This window comes from Boleophthalmus pectinirostris, unplaced genomic scaffold (genome assembly GCF_026225935.1).
Source record: "Boleophthalmus pectinirostris isolate CB_2022bp ecotype Guang Dong unplaced genomic scaffold, ASM2622593v1 HiC_scaffold_13, whole genome shotgun sequence".
NCBI lineage: Eukaryota > Metazoa > Chordata > Actinopteri > Gobiiformes > Gobiidae > Boleophthalmus > Boleophthalmus pectinirostris.
In genome coordinates, this window is record NW_026571036.1 from 22330643 (window position 1) to 22347137 (window position 16495).

General features: G+C 36.3%; 1 protein-coding gene across 1 annotated transcript; it reads right to left on the bottom strand.

The window, feature by feature from the left end:
- Positions 1–38: 38 nt before the first annotated feature.
- On the bottom strand, positions 39–2973 carry LOC110159416 (alpha-1,6-mannosyl-glycoprotein 2-beta-N-acetylglucosaminyltransferase). The gene is made up of 2 exons (XM_020924004.2): positions 2846–2973; positions 39–2734 (listed from the first exon to the last, which is right to left on the bottom strand). Exon 2 carries the CDS (start codon positions 2493–2495, stop codon positions 1245–1247), a length of 1251 nt encoding a protein of 416 aa, XP_020779663.1. The 5' UTR covers positions 2496–2734; positions 2846–2973; the 3' UTR covers positions 39–1244.
- Between the last annotated feature and the right edge of the window lie 13522 nt (positions 2974–16495).

Below are 16495 nucleotides of genomic sequence, written 5' to 3' on the forward strand. Positions count from 1 at the left end.
ATCACTCCGAACAATGAATGTAAACATATAACGCACAATAAAAATATAATCTCTTTTATTCCCCGTTTAACAATAATATGTGAACAACAGTCATAATGGTCATTTCAAGTGATGATTCCAGACACCTGGGTTGAAAAAAGTCACTGATTTCAATTTCAACACATAATCAATAATAATCAATCATATAACATTATACATCAGAGTACAGTATGTCCCAAATTAATTAAAGAGGGAAGATCTCGTTCACATTTACTAACCATTTTTAGTAATGATAACAAAAGATATTACATTTTCTTACTGTACATAATTTACAAAATAGCCTATTAACTGATTTTACTTCTGCCTATGTCAAGTTTTTAAAAAAACTGCATGTGGACTTACTGGCTGTGGTATCAGTGTGTTTAGGCTATGTAAACTATTTTAAAATGTTTTGAAATCTACTAAGGCACTTAAAGTCAAAATAGGTCAATCACTGCTCATAAAATATGCTATAGTACTACAAACCAAATATATACCCCAAATGTACTACATGTGAGTCAGTAGATTTGAAGCAGACCTTTGAGCAGACTCCAAAGGTTTGCTAGTTCTCAAAAGTCAATATCAGGAGAAAAAAATCAATGTTAAAGAGGGTGCTACATTGGGCAGGACAAAATGGCATGATATGATCAGTGGTTGTGATGAAGAAACAGAACAGAAAGATGGTCAGAAACATCCCCCATTGCAAACATTAGTATGGGTATTTCACAGTCAAACTTGCAATGTCATAAATGTTGTAAATTTGACTTCAACACTTGGTACCATAAACAATGATAAATAAAAGGTTCACATACACAAAGAGGCCAACTTACAATAAATGCAAACTTAGAAAATACCACACTATGTTTTTATCTGTGTGCAGCACATTGGAAACTGTCTGCTTATAAAAATGTGCTATACAGTAAATAAAGTGGATTGGATACGGCACCACAATGACATGTTTAAGCACTAATAATTGCATTTGGTTTCATTTTTGTGCAAAATAATTTGTTTGGCTCATACAACTGCCATAATCCTGATGTGAGCAGCAATAAAGAGCTTAAAGACAATTCAAAAAAGAAAACAAGTCTTTGGCAACAGTGCAGCTTTGGTGATTAAATGTTTTTTCTTTATGAACAGTACATTTGGCCTATTTGGGAAGACTGGTTCATGGAAAGATATTTAAAAGCAAAGATATTTAAAAAGGTCTAGTTCAGATGGCACATCAGTTATAGGCGTTTGGCGTAGTTTTTACATAGACTGTGGTCCCGAACATCTCCCCAGCCTCCATTCTTCATGTGGGCTTTGTGCTCTGGCACTTCTGCAGTGGTGAGAGTGAGGGAGGCAGGGTACAGCCCATCCTTGGCCAGCTTCAGGCTTTCCTCCACTCTCTGCATGGCCCACTCTGGTCTGCAGTTATCCTTTTGGTGCAGCCCACAGTCTCCTGTGTGCATGACCCGTGAGCCCTGAGCCACCAGCACTTTGATGGGTTTGGACACACAGGTCCCAGACAGGTGCTGCAGGGTCCAGTCCCAGTTATAGTCGTCATAGGAACAGTAAGCATCATTACAGCCCATGAGTTTGTAGTACATCTCCCGGGAGATGCCCATGCCTATGTTGTGTTTGGTGGACATCCAGCCAGTGGTCATCACCTTGTTGGACTGTTGGGTGAACTCATTAAAACCATTATGATTCCCCAGGGCAAGCATGTCACAGTCTGGGCAGCTCCTCTGTCTCAACTCAATCACTGATTTATAGAAATGATAAAAGTCCGGTAAGAGGTAGTTGTCCTCCTCTAAAAAGACAACAAAGCCACTGTATCCTTGCATCACATGCACGCGCTCCCACACAAAGTGCAACTTCCACCACCAGTGGTGTTTGGTTTGTGTGATGAAGGCCTCCCTGTAGTGGCCATAGGAGTCTGGGTGTTGTGCGTTTAAACATCCTGTTGCCACAGCTTTGTCCTTGGAAATGTCTCGGGGACAGTCCTGTGGATCCTGTCCAGGAAACTCATTTGGATAGAGCTGTGTGCTGAAGGGGAAATAGATTTGCAGTACTTTGCAAAAAGTAATGCCTTGCACAATAGAGTTTATTTCCTCTGAAAAATAGTCATGGCTAAAGATAAGGAGGAAGCTGTGCACCTCTGCAGCCTTCTGCAATGACTCTATGAGCAGTTTGAGGTACTCGGGTCTATTGTGGACTTGCACCACCAGAACCAGCTGCGGCTCTCCGGGGAAGCGCTCTGCGTTCAGGATGTACTGCCTGTAGTTGGCGTTATAAACAGAGTTGGTCAAATCTGGTACTGAGTTATAGTTAAACTTCACAGGGTCACCAGACCCAAAGGTCTGTGCGACGCTGTTGGTCTCCGTAGTGTCATTTTCAGTAACCATCAACACGCGCGTAGAGATCAGGAGAGTGACGATCACTAAAGAAACTCCCAAAAGCGCGAAAAGATTCTTCTTGAGCAACCGGAACCTCATCTTCACCGAGTAAAGCGACCTTCACACGACTGTCCAGTCCAGGCTCTAGTCTCCTCTACCGCGCCAGCCCTCGCTTCAAGCTCGTCCGCTACATCGCCGCTCGTGCGTAAAACTAAAGGGCAATACAACTGCGCGTGACCAAAGTGTCAGGGCGCTTTGTAAAGGCTGCCTCCCCGGACAGCGCCGAGTGCCGTTCCGAAAAGTGGCCCAAAATCACTCCAGCTGTTTCCCTTGGCCACCTGTGAAGTTAACAGGACAAATCGCCTAGATTAATATGCGTCGGACTTAGCTTTGGTTATATTGTAAAGTTATAAAGCTGAAGTACAAAGTTTTTGCTTTCTCTGACTTACCAAAGTAGTTGTAAAGTGTCAAAACGCACGCACACGGAAGAGGAGGAAGACTGTAACATATCAGAGTTTCACTTATTGACTGCTGACGTGTCCCCAGTAGCCAATGAGAGAGAGGCTGCTCCTGCTCTGCTGCTGACGAACCACTGTCTATAGTGGTCTATAGTTGTGTAATAGATCATTCAAAGAAGCTCATAGGTCTGTCAAAACTAGTGGTTTAAGTCTGTTTCCCAAATTGTGGACCTACGGGTGTTGGATAAACTGGTGATGGTTTGAACAATCCAAGAAGGCTAAACAAATAACTACTTCATACAAATAACTCTATGTTAGGTAAAGCTAGTATACTATGACAGTTCACCTATGTAATTATGATGACAGCCTACATAGGACTTGTCTCTGGTATCCCTCTCAAATATCTTTGTTGTTGCTGTACAGGTTTGGTTAGAACACAGACATTTGAAAGCCATCTTCTACATAAAACAGTGGGCTTGAAACCAGAGGCAGCAGAATCTGATCTGCCAGAAATAATGCTCTTACAATGGGAGATGGAATTGGAGATGCTGGGACTGGTGTCTCTATGAGATTTATAGGTCAGTGTGACTTAGATAAGTGCTGTTTATGACCTAGTAACATGGCGAACTTCTGCCTTCTTGTGGCACATAGAACATACCATTCCTATACTACTGCATACTCAGTGAATAACAGTTAGCAAGTTTAACATGCAGGTACTTTAAAAGCTTATATTCTTCACATGTGCATAGCCACATAGACTCATGCAGGCTGACATTGTTACCAAAGAATTCACAATTTGAATAAAAGAATTAGGTGCAGCAAAGACAGGCTCATTCATTTGAATTGCAAACAATTTACAAACTTATATGGGGCCTTTTTGCCATATATCTGCCCACTGAAATTAAACAATGTTGACCAAGGTCCCTCCTGGAATTCTTTGAATAGTATTAGGATGGTGGGCGCATATAAGAACTTGTTATTATTATATTTAAAAGCCATGGAGTAAAATGCAATCTGGATAAAGCGAAACAATTGTTAAAAGGAAAAAAGTAGTGGTTGTATTGCTTTGCCAGGAACTGTATAAAGAAGTGGACTAAGGGAGTGTGACGTCACCCATAGCATTTGGCTCCAGGCAAATGAAGCTCATGAGGCTAGCAATTATAGGAGCGAGTTTGGAGCAGAGTTCCATATAGGAATAGGAATTTATTAACTGACAAAATAGCTAAATAATACTAAAATCACGTAGAGTGGATAATATGAACATTTTAAGACCAAAATGATGAGGCTCAGTGCAGCAGTTACAGAGAGAGGGGTAACATTTTTTTTATGTAAATTGGAGCCAGAGTCAGTGGAGCCAGAAGATGCTCACTTCCTATTTGAAACACAGCGGCTAGCGGGTTAGCTATGTTCATTTATATTTACAGTCTATGGCAGGGGTCTCCAACCTGTAGCTCGCGAGCTACCAGTAGCTCTCCACCCCCTTCCAAGTAGCTCTCCAAGGAATTTCTGCAGTCTATGTATTGTACTGAATAACTCAGATTTGATTGATTATCATTGTAAATGTGTTATTTTGAACTTTATGCTCTAATAAATAGATAATGGTTTTAGGTTTTATAGGCACCTAACTGTAGAACACTAAGGCTTGCCGTCTTATATCAACTAAAATTCTTGCAACCGATAAAATGAGTGGCTCTCCGGCATTTTCATTTTGTAAAGGTAGCTCACTGGATGCAAAAGGTTGGAGATCCCTGGTCTATGGGACTAACAGACTTTTGTCTGTGTTTATTTTTGTTATTTTGACGTCATTCTGTTATCACAATCTGGTACTTCCTGTGGCAAACCTGTGGGTGGCTTCAGGACAAAGGTGAGTGGGTTAACGAACAGTCTCAGTAACGTCAGACTTATCTTTGCTGTTATTACTGTTAAAATAAATCAGAAAAGACAGTTATTCTTTTAATGATCAGCTAAAACACATTGGGGAAAAACACAATTACACATACACTTCTATAATGTGGTTTTCACTCAACCTTCCCAAGTATTTGAAAAGGGGGCTGTGAAGATTTTGTCTATTACACTATATTCTGATCTATGGTATAATGCTGTTTGCTCATCACAAACATACCTGGAGTTACATTTTGTTTCATTCACACATGTTTAACACACAAAACTGCATATTTAAGCAGAGTTCTTCTCTCAAACAGAAAACACCTTGTGATGTCGTGTGGTAATACAGGAAGTACTCCACAGTGTTTCAAAACTCCATAGACCTTCTCTAGAATCATTTTGATCATTTGGATCAAAAGTAGCTATTAATTTGAAAACTACAACTTCATGACATCACAAGGTGGAACAGAGCATTTTGAGCTTTGGAGATAGACTCAAAAATGTGTGAATGAAACAAAACACAACTCCAGGTATGTTTATGATGAGGTAACAACATTATAACATGGCTTAAAGCTCACATTAATCAACTGTGCATAACATAGTACCTTTAAATAAATAAATCTAGCAGAAAAATGTATTATATTATAAGAGTTCAGGTTTAAAATGAGTGTAGAGTTTCATGCTTCTTATTAAAATAAATGGTACAACTATACTGGAAAAAGTCACCCCTCAGTAATGTTCAACATCAATGGGAAAAGTCAAAACAAGCATAATGTGAATAGATTATAGTTTAAAAATACGCATACACTCTGTCCAGTATTTCATCATTCCCAGGCTCAGCCCAAGAGCAGGCAGAGCTGTTGTCCTGGATACAACCCCATGAACTTGCCCTACGAGACCAGAGTTTTTCCTTCCCACACATCTGGATCTCCCATAGTATTTATTTTTATATATCATCTCAGAGGCTATATTTTAAGAAGAGATCTCCTGAGGTCGTGAGGTGACAGGTGCTGGAGGGGTTGAGGAAGTTGAGGTGAGAGCATTGGGGCCTGTAACACATGCACAGGCAGCTCCCTCATGTAAATGTGCTGTGGAAACTCTTATCTCTCTCACTGCTGCAGATTACAATGCACTACTTTGGCTTTGCTGTAGTATTCGTGGCTATCTTTGCACATATCATTCTTAATAAATGTGTTCATTATGATTAAGTATCTGTCCATGCTTTATTAAATCAGGCTATTTACAGTTTTTCTCACAACCTTGTAACTGAGATATTTTTATTACTCTATTTTATTTTTACTTGTACATATACATTTATATAATTATATTTTATTTAACACCAGTTTCTTGCTATTATTATTGCTACTTATTTAGAATTTATTATTATCTTTTGTACTTTTTACTTTTTGTTACTAATATAACGTGACGTGTGAACTACTGTGTAATTTCCCTTGTGGATTTACAGTTACAGTCTAAGTCTAATTAAAGTGTGTTGTGTTTTTCATGAAATCGTTGCACACTTTGAATTCAGTTTAGTTACACCCAAAATATTGATCTAACAAGTTCCATATGAATCTTGTTTCTATTATCTGTTATTGTTGAGGAAATAAACAACATGTGTACTTCAGCTGGATGCTGCTAAACCCTTTCAACCCCTTCTAATTTTTTTTAGACTTTCAAAATTGTTTTGGTTTTGGTGAGATCATTTTGGCAACATGTACCTTATGGTGGTCAGAACACTTGATGGTTACACTTTCCAAACTTTTAATCTAGAGAACAAAACGATAAAGTACACACAAAGCATGAAATTGATGTTACAACATTCACATTTTGGGGATGTCTCCAAAGGTTTATCATTATCATCCAACAATGCACCATCTTTTGTTCCTTTCCCATGTGTTAATATGATTTATATCTAACAAAGAAAGAAGTTGTTCCAAAAAGATTATCCAAAATAGACTCCCAAGAAAATGGGACATGGTTTGAATCAGTTTGGAAAATAGTATGCCTCTGGACACGATGTGTTTGTCTAAGTCTAATTAAAATGGGGATGGAAGTATTTATTCAACTTTTTTTCTTTTTTTTTTTTCTAAGAAATTGTAATAAAAAAAAAAAATACAACACATTAAATTTCAGACTGCATACTTTTTCTTGAGTAATATAGTTTACAGTTTGCTTGAGTAAATGTCCCACAGTAAGTTACAGGTTATAAAAGCTTTTTGTTTACAGTATTAAATGATTTGAACATTTCCTTTTTTCCTATATATATATATATATATAGATATATATATATATATATATATATATATATATATATATATATTTAATGGTCTATCCTTCATTGTAATTAAGTAATTACTTGAGTAGTAGATCCTTCCTTACACTGGGGCGGATCTACAACAGAACAGTATTTCCACGACCAAAAATTTGATCAGAAGTGCTAACATTAGTGTAGGGCTCAGGGTACAGTGTATTGTTACGACAAAACCACTCTCATCTCTCATTGACGTGTGTGGAAAATGTCAAACCAAAGCCTTGTACTTTGGCTATGTACATGTATGCGCCGTGAGTCAGAGATACCTCAAACATGATTCATACTCAGGCTGCAGTGACTTATAGTGACCACTAGAGGGAGACATACAGCTTTAAAACACCAGTCACTAAAGATCTTCAAAATTCATCATTCACGTGTTTTTGGTGCGCTGTGATGTTCAACCATCTCTGTAATTTTTGGAGTAGTTGTTTTTATATGGTTCATTAAAAGAGAACTTCAATCTGCTTACTGGCTTATTATTTGCACGAATTGGGGGGCTGCAGTCGAATTTATATGACTGTTAAAAATAGATTTCTCTAACTCAAAACCCATCTGTTTAGACTGGCCTTTTCACTCCACTGTACCACCAGACCATGCACTATCCTTTTTAAGTGTATGCTTCTAACTTTACTTTATATTTTAACTTAATTCTAATTGAAATGTATTTGTCCATGTATTGTTGTAAGGTGACCCTGAGTGTATAGGAAGGTTAATTAAATAAAATGTGCTCTTATTATTCTTGTTATTATTGTATTAGAGTATGAATTTGACCTGTACATTTACTTTTATAGAGCCTATATCACACAAAATTGACTCTTGTGAGCTTTTAGCTATGTTATAATGTTGTTAACACCTCAAAAACATACCTGGAGTCGTGTTTTGTTTCATTCACACATGTTTGAGTAATCATTTATTTTTAGTCTGTCTACATGTCCAAAGCTCAGAATGCTCCATTACGCCTTGATGTCATGTAGTAGTAATCAGTTCAGTAGAAACTGGAAATTCCAGGACTGAGAGAAGAACTCTAAGAAGTCTAAATGTGGAGAGTTTGTGTGAATGAAACAAATCACAACTCTGGGTTTTTGATGAGAAAATAACAGATCAGAAAATAGTGTAATATGTGTCCTTTTTTAAATTATTATTATTTATTTATTTATTTGTTGTTGTTTTTTTTTATTTTTTTTAATGCATTTATTTTGGGAAGTAAGAAATTTACATTCTTTTACAGTGGAACATATAACATTAATGAAATCATAGCAGAGAAAAACAACAATAAAATAAAAAAATGGCCCAAAAAGGAGTAGGAAGAAGAAAATTTATTTAATCCCACCCCCTCTTCTAATCTAACACAAAGAGCTTTCTTTAGAATTTTTCAGACATTTTACATTAAACTATATGAACTATTTACAAGTGTGGACAAAGAGTCACTGCTAGAGTTTGGTAACATAACTGTATTGCAATAATAAATAAGGATGCTAACAATGGTAAGGAAAATGATTAATTAAAGATATCACAGTGGTAACAGACAGCACATACTAGCAACAGGCAGCATTGTTCTAATATTAAGATTAATATTTAATAAAAAATAAATAAATTATGCATGTGTTTTTGAGTGTATAAGTTTGTTATGTCAGTATGTGGCCTTGTTTTGGGAATTGTGTGTGTTGTGTGGGGATTCAGTTCCACACAAGAGGGTGTGGATCAGAGCCTTGGTTACAATCCTGCTTATTCATAATTATATGTTTTAGCATGTTCTTTTGTTTTTAATTTTCATTGTCACTTTAATGCATTTTGAAATGAATTAATATGAATCTTTTGCAGAACTCAGTGTCATGATTTGAAATAACCTTGAATTCAGTGCAACAATATTTGGAGCATGTTCATAAAGTCCCAAAACAGCTGGATTCAGTTAAACAGAACGAAGAGTACAAAATGTGTTTAGACCTATTCTAGACCTAACAGGCTGATGTCTGGGTCTGGTTTATTATAATACCAAATGTTGTTTTTTTTTTCATAATGAATGTTGGTTGTCACAAGTATCTGGCATAATACAGTGAATACATTTTCTAAACGAGGCCTTTGCAGGATAACTATACCGATTACATAAAAACAGAAAAAACATATGTTATCCTACACATTCCGGTTTAATCTGTACTTGGATCTGAGCCCTGAGGAGTACTGTATCCCTGAGCGATTATACACATTTGCACGTGTTTGAGAACAGTGCACAAACAGTTCACATGAAGAAGCCTGAAATAGACAATATACTGCAAGTGTATGTGAAAAGTCTATGTTGTTCCAATGGTGGGGGTTTAAAAATGTGGAACTAATCAATCAAGTTTGTCATAAGTCGTCATTCTTACTTAGTCCCCATGAGCACATCTGCAGAAGAGGGACACGGCAGACCAGGGACAGCTGTGGACTTATTAAATAGTAGGTGTTTTTGCATTGCGTTTATTTCTGAATGTAAAGGTCTAAATTACGCACATGTTTGAGTAATCCTTTATTATTAGTCTGTTTACATCTCCAAAGCTCAAACTGCTCTGGTCCACCTTGTGTTGTCAGGACACATTAATAGATACGTTTTCCTTTTTGTTCAGTCAAGATTGGCAATTCCAGGGCTGAAATTGTCGAAATTATTCTAGTGAAATTGTATGGATTTTTAAACTACAGGTGAGCACCTGTATTACCACATGACATCACAAGTTGTTTTCTGTTTGAGAGAAGAACTCAGCCTAAATATTTGTGTGTTTTTTTTATTTATTTATTTAAAAGACACAATGCTTATTCATGAACATATACTTGTAAATATGCCAGAATTAGCTCAAAGGCTACTTTTCACCTGTAGTCCCTGGTAGGTCAGAGAGATAGAGACAACATAAGACAATGTCACACAATAGACAAACTGTCAATGACAATTCATAGGACAATGGTATACAAAGGACATGGTAGAAACAGCACATTAAGACACAATCATGACATACAACACTGACATTTACATAGAAGCATAACATTAGTGGTCACAGATCTGGTTTCTCTCTAGTCATCGTTTCAGATTGGTTTTAAATGTACTGAATGTGGTAGAGTCTATTATTGCAGCTGGGATGTTGTTCCAGATTTCTGTGCCCTTGACTGATAACACCTGCTGACTGAATGTTGTGCATATATCCTATAAGGTATCTGGTAGAGGCTCTTGTTACCTTATCAGTAGTACTGGACATAGGCATACTGAACTCACCCAGAGGTGGTGGAGCGAGTCCATTTACAACCTTATATACTGAGCAGGAAAGTTTAAATTTTCTAAAATTTCCAAAACTTGTGTGAATGAAACAAAACCAACTTCAAGGTATGTTTTTGATAAAGAAACAGCATACTAATATAGCATTATATGGGCCCTTTAATACATGATGTGGTGCAAGCCATGATCATTTATTAGGATCATTATATTTGGTGTGTTTTTCTATAGCAAAGCATGATGGGAAAATAAAACACAAACAGACCCCAATAAATGTGAATATGAATTTATATGTGCACGAATTTGTCTATAAATGTTTTTATGGGCCTTTCTACTGATTCAGCTGTTTTATTGTTTCGATTTGAATCAAATGTAGGCCTGTAGCTACAATCTGTTATGTAATCATAATTTGTTACTGTAATTCTTAGTCACATTTCTAGTGGAGAGTCTACCACCATTTTGTTTCCATCAAAATGTTATTGGTTTGTATAGAATGTTCCACAGTATAGCTTTAACCTAACAAGACAAGCAGGTTACAGCCCTACTCTACATTACAAGTCAGATCTGTGGAGAGTCGCTCCTATTAACAGAAGAATTTATTGTATTTTTAAGAAGTAAAAGCACCAGTAATGAATGCATGCTACATTGATATGTTTAATGTATACCATGGAACATTCCAGGGAAAGTAATGACATCTCCATGGAGACAAGTAGATAGTGGGCCCTTCACCAGAAAAAACTGAGCAATGCACCTTTAAGAATATGTGGTAAAGAGAGACTTAAAGATTTTTAAAACCTGTTATCATTACGACGGACCGTGTGTGGACTCAAAATTAGCAAACATTTAGTGGGACTTTTATTTTAATTCCATCTAATTGTAGGTCCCTAAATCTCATGTTTAGTGAGATCTGTGTGTCAGCTTAAAAATTGGAATTGTCAAGACCCAACAAATGCTCAATCTGCTTGTGAGATCTTTCCCATGGACCAGCTATACCTACTCTTATATTTCCCTTAAACAATTAGGTAGAATTTGAAATCTTAACTTTCGAAAATGAGAGAACAGGCAACAAAACTACAGCGATTCAGCTTCACAAAGAGTTCAGCCCTGTGTTTGTGCTACAAAGAGTTCAGAAACACAGAGTCATCTTAGTCAGACAAAAATAAGATGGAATGGCAAGGGTTCAATAACAAATAAATCCAGCTGTCACACAATAGTAAAGTTTAGTCTTTAAAATGTGTGTGAAGTTCTGGGTAGATGTGACAGATTTTTGCAACTTTCCCATTTGCAAAAGAGCCAACATTTAAACCTAGACCTAATTCTAAATTTGGTCATAAACTGTAACACAATAGCACTATATGTTTCCATGCCTTAGTTCAGTTTACTGTAGTTGTCACGGAGAATGTAAACTTAAACAAGAGCCCAGATTAGGAGAGATCCTGCACAGCACAGAGGAGCAAAGCTGTGAGCATAATCTTCTAATTCCATCCTTATTAAACAAAGTAGATTTGATGTAGCGTTTAGGGCCCACCCGCTGAGGTCATCCTCGTGTGATTTTACGTCTGCATTGATTAGTCACTGGGCGGGTTCTGTTCCACTGGTTCTGATCGAGTGCACATGTGCCTCAGGTCCCAGACACTCATTTCATAAAAAACACTCTTATGAAAGCTTGTGTTGTTTTTGACGGAGCACAGACTGTGTGAATCACATATTTGCACATTCTGATGTTTTGGCAGTAGCACTTGAGTTTTGAGATGTTATTTGTTGTTTAATAGTAGGAAAAATGATTCTTCCCCCAACCAAAAGTAAATAAGTAAATAATTTATAGGGTGCCTTTCACTAAGATCAGCTTATAATTAAAAATATTCTAATTTATAAAGAAGATCAAATTCAGAAACATTATAAAATATAATATAATCAGAAAAAAACTAAATAAAAATAGGTCAGCAAGCATGCATGCAGTTAAGTCTAGTTTTAAAAGGCTCAACAGATCTTGCTGTTTAAGGGAGAGTGGATTCTGTCTTTTAGATGCCACAGTTTCAAATGCTCAGTCAATCTTTGTTTTGAACTTAGTCCATGGAACATTTCACAGCTGCTGTGTGCGCAGTGTCAGTTACTAAAACTAGGTTAGTTGTGTTGCTGTGTCCTTTGGCAATGTAACAAAGTAAAAGTAATGTATTACATTTAAATTTTAGGTATCTGTATGTTACTTAAGTAGATTTTAAAGTGGACTTTTTACTTTTACTTTGTTACATCTGAGAGCATCTGTACTTTCAAACACAAATACACAAATAAAAACAGCTGGGGAAAAAACTCTATTCTATTCTAACTCAGTTTTTTCAGCTGTTTCACACATTTATTCAGCACAAATCTGTATAAATCAGTACATTTGAAGCTTTATTAGACCTCAGAATATTTTCAAAATACTTTTACTTTTTATTCTCAAAGTAATTAAGTAAAAGTACTTTAATACTTTAATTCAACTAGATCTTTTCATGTGATACTTTAACCTGTTTTTTTGTTTTTGTTTTTGTTTTTTGCTCCAGTATTTGTACTTTTACTTAAAGGTGCATTGTTTACCTTTTCTATTGTAGGGTCCATAATTAAATCAATAAAAAACAATGTTGTTGAGGAAGACGGACACGTAATGCCATACTTAAACATTCCAGACAAAAACGATAACATCTCCATGGAAACAAGCAGGTGACGGACCCCCATCCTAAAAGTTACACGGTGTACCTTTGAGTACCAAAAGTGAGGGCATGACCAAATGAGCAATATGAAATAATGGCTGAGTTATATTTATGTCAGTTGATAAGTATGTTTTATTGGATAAACAGGCTGATATCATTGGTAATACATGCCCAGTCTGTAACATTAGACTTTGTAGGGAGTCTGATGATGAACTGTGACACCTGGAACATGTTTTGGACAATCCCAGAGGTTCACCACCAAACTGTGAACACATCCTGCTCGTGTCTACAACATATGACCTCATCACAGCTACAGCAAAGCATGATGGGAAAACAGAACACAGAAACAGACCCCTTCAGAGAGCAGTTGGAGCGAGCAGCAATGTGTAATCATGACATAACTTTACACTAAATGTTGTTGCAGATGATCGTCAGTGGAAAGTTGAGCAATGATGTACTTTGTTAAGAACACACGTGCAGCTCTTTTTCATGCAATTTGAAATAACACTCTGTGGGGGTGTGAATCTAACTGTAAGCACTAATCTGTTAAAAGCTCTGTTACTCTAAATAGTCTTAATCTGATTTTAATCTGGCACACATGAAATTACAGTCATAATCTAAATAGCATTAGACAACAGTTTTTCAGTTAGTCGCTGTCCCCGCTTTGTTGAAAATCACACAGGACTATGCACGCAGGCTCCTTTTTGTGAAATTTGTGAAACTAAATTGTAATTCTCTTGTCTATCTGTGTGCACGGAAAGAAACTGAAAACAAAAGCACCTTCTCCACTGAGCTGCTGCCACAAACAGAACAGAGTTGGAAACATGAGTGGCCACGCAGCATTGACAGAGCCAGAGTGAGTGAGGTCAAACATTTTAAGTGAAAGCAGATGAGAGCGAGTCACATGACTTCAACCTGACACTTCACTCTCTTCACACCAGGAAATGAAGAGTTACTCCTGTGTGTACTTCTACACTAGTGATTTATCTGTTATAGATAGTTTCATGATAGATAGATAGATAGATAGATAGATAGATAGATAGATAGATAGATAGATAGATAGATAGATAGATAGATAGATAGATAGATAGATAGATAGATAGATAGATAGATAGATAGATAGATAGATAGATAGATAGTAATTATTGTAATTCTAGTGGAGCATGGAGTGCTAGGGTCTGAAAAGGAGACAAGGTATTTGTGCTGTTTTTTTCTGAAATATGGCCAAGATTAAGAAGAGCAATGTAGTGTTAAAGCCAAGTAAAATGCTCTTATACTGATTTAAAAACTGTACTATGATAAGAACTAAAACTGGAATGCCATGAAATATCACCTGCAACACTGGGGACAAAAGCACAAGTCTTGAGTCCTTAGAACCAAACTGTGACAAAATCAACAATTTGGGAACTAAATCAGAAAATTTAACATGATTTCAATACAAACTGAATTCTGTTTAATTCAGTAACACAGGTAATGTTTATCAAATATTTTATTTCTACGTGTACCTCCAAAATTCAGTTGAATATGGGATTAAAAAAGAGTGAGTACTTCATCACCTTAAAAAAACAAACATTCAACATGATGGACTAATTATTAAACATTTAATCACAGACTCAAACTTGTTCTAAATCCAAGAACTATGTGGAAAATGGCCCCCAGGTGCTGCACTGTGTACAGCGTTAGTAACTGAATACATGTACCATGAATATATATTCTGAATGCTAATTTTGAGCACCTGTATTCTGGTACAGTTACTTTTTTATTTGGTGGTATTGAGAATACAGTTACTTTTCTAACTTCATAGGAATACATTGTTGTGTTTGATCACACAGTGTAGACTTCAAATTGTATGGTATTAGAGAAAAAAAAAATAACATTCACTCTTGTGGTGAGTGGAATTTTTCCTCCTCTAATTAGTGATTTAAAAAAATGCAAAACGCAGAATGAAACAAATATGAATCTGTTTTGAATCCTATGTTGCATTTTTATAGGATAATATAAATGCAACTCAATGTAAAAGTACTCTAAGTATCTAGAATACAGTACTTTGATTGGACTACATATAGAATACATTACAAAATAAATGTTAATGCAGCTTTCAGTATTTTGTAACTAAATACATTTTCAGAGTATTTCAGTGACTGTGCTCCTGACAGGATGCCCCTCATTTCCCATAGTAAAAACAGTGCTGTCATATTCTTTCTGAACCTTCTAACCACTAAATATCTGCCAATATATCAGGGCCTGAAGGAAAAATAGGGAATAGAAATGTAGCAGCTGAACGACAACTCAGTGTACGACAACTCAAACTGAGAGGGTGTTTCCATTCAAAACATGAGCAACGCCAAAACCTCATGAATTAAATTATACTCATCTAGAAAACATCTTTCAGCTCCAAATCAATTCATGGAAAAACTTCTCTCCAAAAGCAGTGTTATACTTCCTTTTGCCATTGCCAAAAATACCTGAGGAAATGACTGGTGCGTGTACACACCTCAACACTCATCCTCAAACTCTCGAGTCTTGGATTGATGCCATTTAAAGGGCCCATTATAAGATATGTTATTATGTTATAATGTGGTTTTCTCATCAAAAACATGCCTGGAGTTGTGTTTTGTTTCATTCTCACACACATATCCTGGATACTTAGGCTGAGTTCTTCTCTCACACGGACAACAGTCTACCTTGTGATGTCATGTGGTAATACAGGAAGTGCTCCATTGAGTTTTTTGTTTGTTTATTGTTTTTTTGGTTTTTTTTTTAACTCCACGCACCTTCATTAGAATCATTTTAGCCCTGGAATTGTCAATCTCTACAAACAAACAACAAACGAAAATGAAAAGGTAGCTGTTAATTTGAAAACTACTGCTCCATGACATCACAAGGTAGAACCCTAACCTTAGTAAAGGATTACTCACGTTTGGATGACACATAACATAACTCCAGGTATGCTTTCGATGAGGTAACAACATCATAACATGGTTTAAAGTTCACAAGAATCCAATGTGTAATATAGGACCTTTAAATGAAAAATATGCTGTTTCAAAATTTGAGATCATTAGGACGTTTGTTGTGAAACTTGGCTGTCATTTGCCCAGATAAACCTGATTTCATTCATGGCTTAATTTCAACTCTTATAATTGTTTCATCTGGGGTAGTGTCATGGCAGTTAGTTTGAGATGTACTTGGAAGATCTTTTAGAGATTATGGCTATTGAGAAAATATTTCCTGTACTATGAACTGTTGCAACATCGGTTATTTTTCGTGTTAGTATGAATGAGGGTCCTTGTGGATTTTCATATTTAGGAGCAGACTACATACAAATTTAGCTATGTGAAAGTCTTAGTCATAAAAGATACAAACCCCAACAAAAGATTTCCTATGATTTGTTTTTACTAGTTACCGCGGTAACTCATCTGTCAGCAATTTCATCTGTTTCATGTGCACGAACAGTGGCTCTACTCCAAAGTTTATTTTAAAAGTTGTTTTTGTTGTTAAAATTTTTGCTCTTAAATACT

Bases quoted from the DNA above. Each gene is read 5' to 3' on its own strand.
- LOC110159416 (XM_020924004.2), bottom strand. From the start codon at position 2,495: ATGAGGTTCCGGTTGCTCAAGAAGAATCTTTTCGCGCTTTTGGGAGTT.